This window comes from Poecilia reticulata, linkage group LG15 (genome assembly GCF_000633615.1).
Source record: "Poecilia reticulata strain Guanapo linkage group LG15, Guppy_female_1.0+MT, whole genome shotgun sequence".
Lineage (NCBI taxonomy): Eukaryota > Metazoa > Chordata > Actinopteri > Cyprinodontiformes > Poeciliidae > Poecilia > Poecilia reticulata.
The window spans coordinates 30,439,341-30,441,121 of NC_024345.1; the positions used below are offsets into that span (position 1 = coordinate 30,439,341).

The 1,781-nt window shown below is 57.0% G+C and overlaps 1 protein-coding gene across 1 annotated transcript in view; it reads right to left on the reverse strand.

The window, feature by feature from the left end:
- The window catches only part of prph2b (peripherin 2b (retinal degeneration, slow)), a 5,463-nt gene extending 3,892 nt beyond the window's left edge, over positions 1 to 1,571 (reverse strand). The window contains exon 1 of the mRNA XM_008430515.2: positions 524 to 1,571. Within this exon, the coding sequence (XP_008428737.1) occupies positions 524 to 1,104 (581 nt within the window). The 5' untranslated portion in view covers positions 1,105 to 1,571. The remainder of the gene's footprint in view (positions 1 to 523) is intronic.
- Between the last annotated feature and the right edge of the window lie 210 nt (positions 1,572 to 1,781).

Below are 1,781 nucleotides of genomic sequence, written 5' to 3' on the forward strand. Positions count from 1 at the left end.
GGGTGGGGCTTAACGGGCTCTGCTCAGGTACAGATGGAGAATCATGGAGGGCTGACCTTCCAAACTGGACCAATCATGGAGGGCTGACCTTCCAAACTGGACCAATCAGCACAAACAATACAAAACTCTTAAAAATCAGTGAAACGTTGCAGTAGCAGGGAGGTTCTGGTTCTGGTTCTGGTTCTGGTTCTAGCCCCCCAAGCCTTCACACCTGGTGAAGTTATCAGAGAGCTGATTGGTCCTTCAGTGCCTCCAACCACTTCCTGCTCCAGGACCTGGACCTCCTCACCTGAAAAACTCATCAGTTCAGGATCTGCTTTTCTTATTATTGCTGTGATGACATCATCAGTTTTATTGGGCTCTGTCTGAGTTTCTAACGGGTCGGGTCGCTGCAGAACCTTCCCCTGCTGCTGCGAACTTTGACCTCCTTAAGCCCAGGTTGGTCCCCTGCTGAGTCCCTGAACAAACAATCCACCTGCAGCTTCACCGGGAACCAAACCCCCGACTCCGTTCAGGTACTCACTCTTTGACCACGTCGTTGCTCATGTCCAGGTAGCGGCTGCTGATCCACTGGACCTCGAACCAGTCCCTGAAGTTGTTGTTTCCGCAGCAGCGGAACTCGATCTGAGTCATGTCCAGCGTCCGCTTCATGAAGCAGCGTCCCGGCGTGTCCGTGTCCTTGTAGAAGCGGATGGCGTTCTTCAGGCCCTCGGCCAGCGTCAGGTACACGGCGAACTGCATGAGGAAGCAGAGCAGCAGCAGCAGCAGCAGCAGCGCGTTGAAGCCGCAGCACAGCAGCATGTAGGGCCGCAGCATCGGCTTCATCCTGGAGAACTTCTGGGGGTCCAGAGAGTCGTGGCACAGCTTCCCCCCGAAGGCGTTGAGGCCGCAGGACAGCAGGCCCACCAGGATCAGCAGGTTGGGCACCAGGTGGCTCTCGTTGTTGTCCATGATCTCGCTCCTCTTCCTCAGCTCCACCTTGAAGAAGATGCCGAGGCTGAAGAGGATGATGCCCACAATGACGGCGAGCCAGTAGAGCATCCAGAGACCCTGAGCCAGCTTGACCCGCTTCTGCAGGTTGAACTTGAGCGACAGGAACGGCATGGCGTCGGTTCACAGCGCCGGTCCTGAACGGGTCCGCAGAACGACGAGACTCAGAGCCGCAAGCCGTCCCAGGAGCAGCTCAGGAACTGGACCGCAGGGCTGTGAGTCATGATGGGAACCGGCAGCAGAACCAGCGCGGAGCGGAGGAGTGAGCGGCCGCCTGGCGTCCTGATCTGATTAGCGGCGGATCATCTGAGGCTCTAATCCTCCAATTACTGCTAATGGGTTTGGAGCTAAGCAGCAGCTTCCTGTCAGACGGCTCACCTGGCCCCGCCCCCGCACAGGTGAGGATGCTGTTACCATGACAACAAGATGTCAACAGTAAACACGTCATCATCTATCAGTCCATCAGAGGACAACAGGACAGACCGGACACAACGTAGCAGGCAGCCGTCCCTGGTAGTCATGGTGACCGCCCTGGGTCCACTGCCAGCAAGAGACAAGCCTGGCTGACTCTGCGGGCGCCCAATGTCCCCCAATGTCCTCCAATGTCCTCCAATGTCCCCCAATGTCCTCCAATGTCCCCCAATGTCCTCCAATGTCCCCCAATGTCCTCCAATGTCCCCCAATGTCCTCCAATGTCCTCCAATGTCCCCCAATGTCCTCCAATGTCCTCCAATGTCCCCCAATGTCCTCCGATGTCCCCCAATGTCCTCCAATGTCCCCCAATGTCCTCC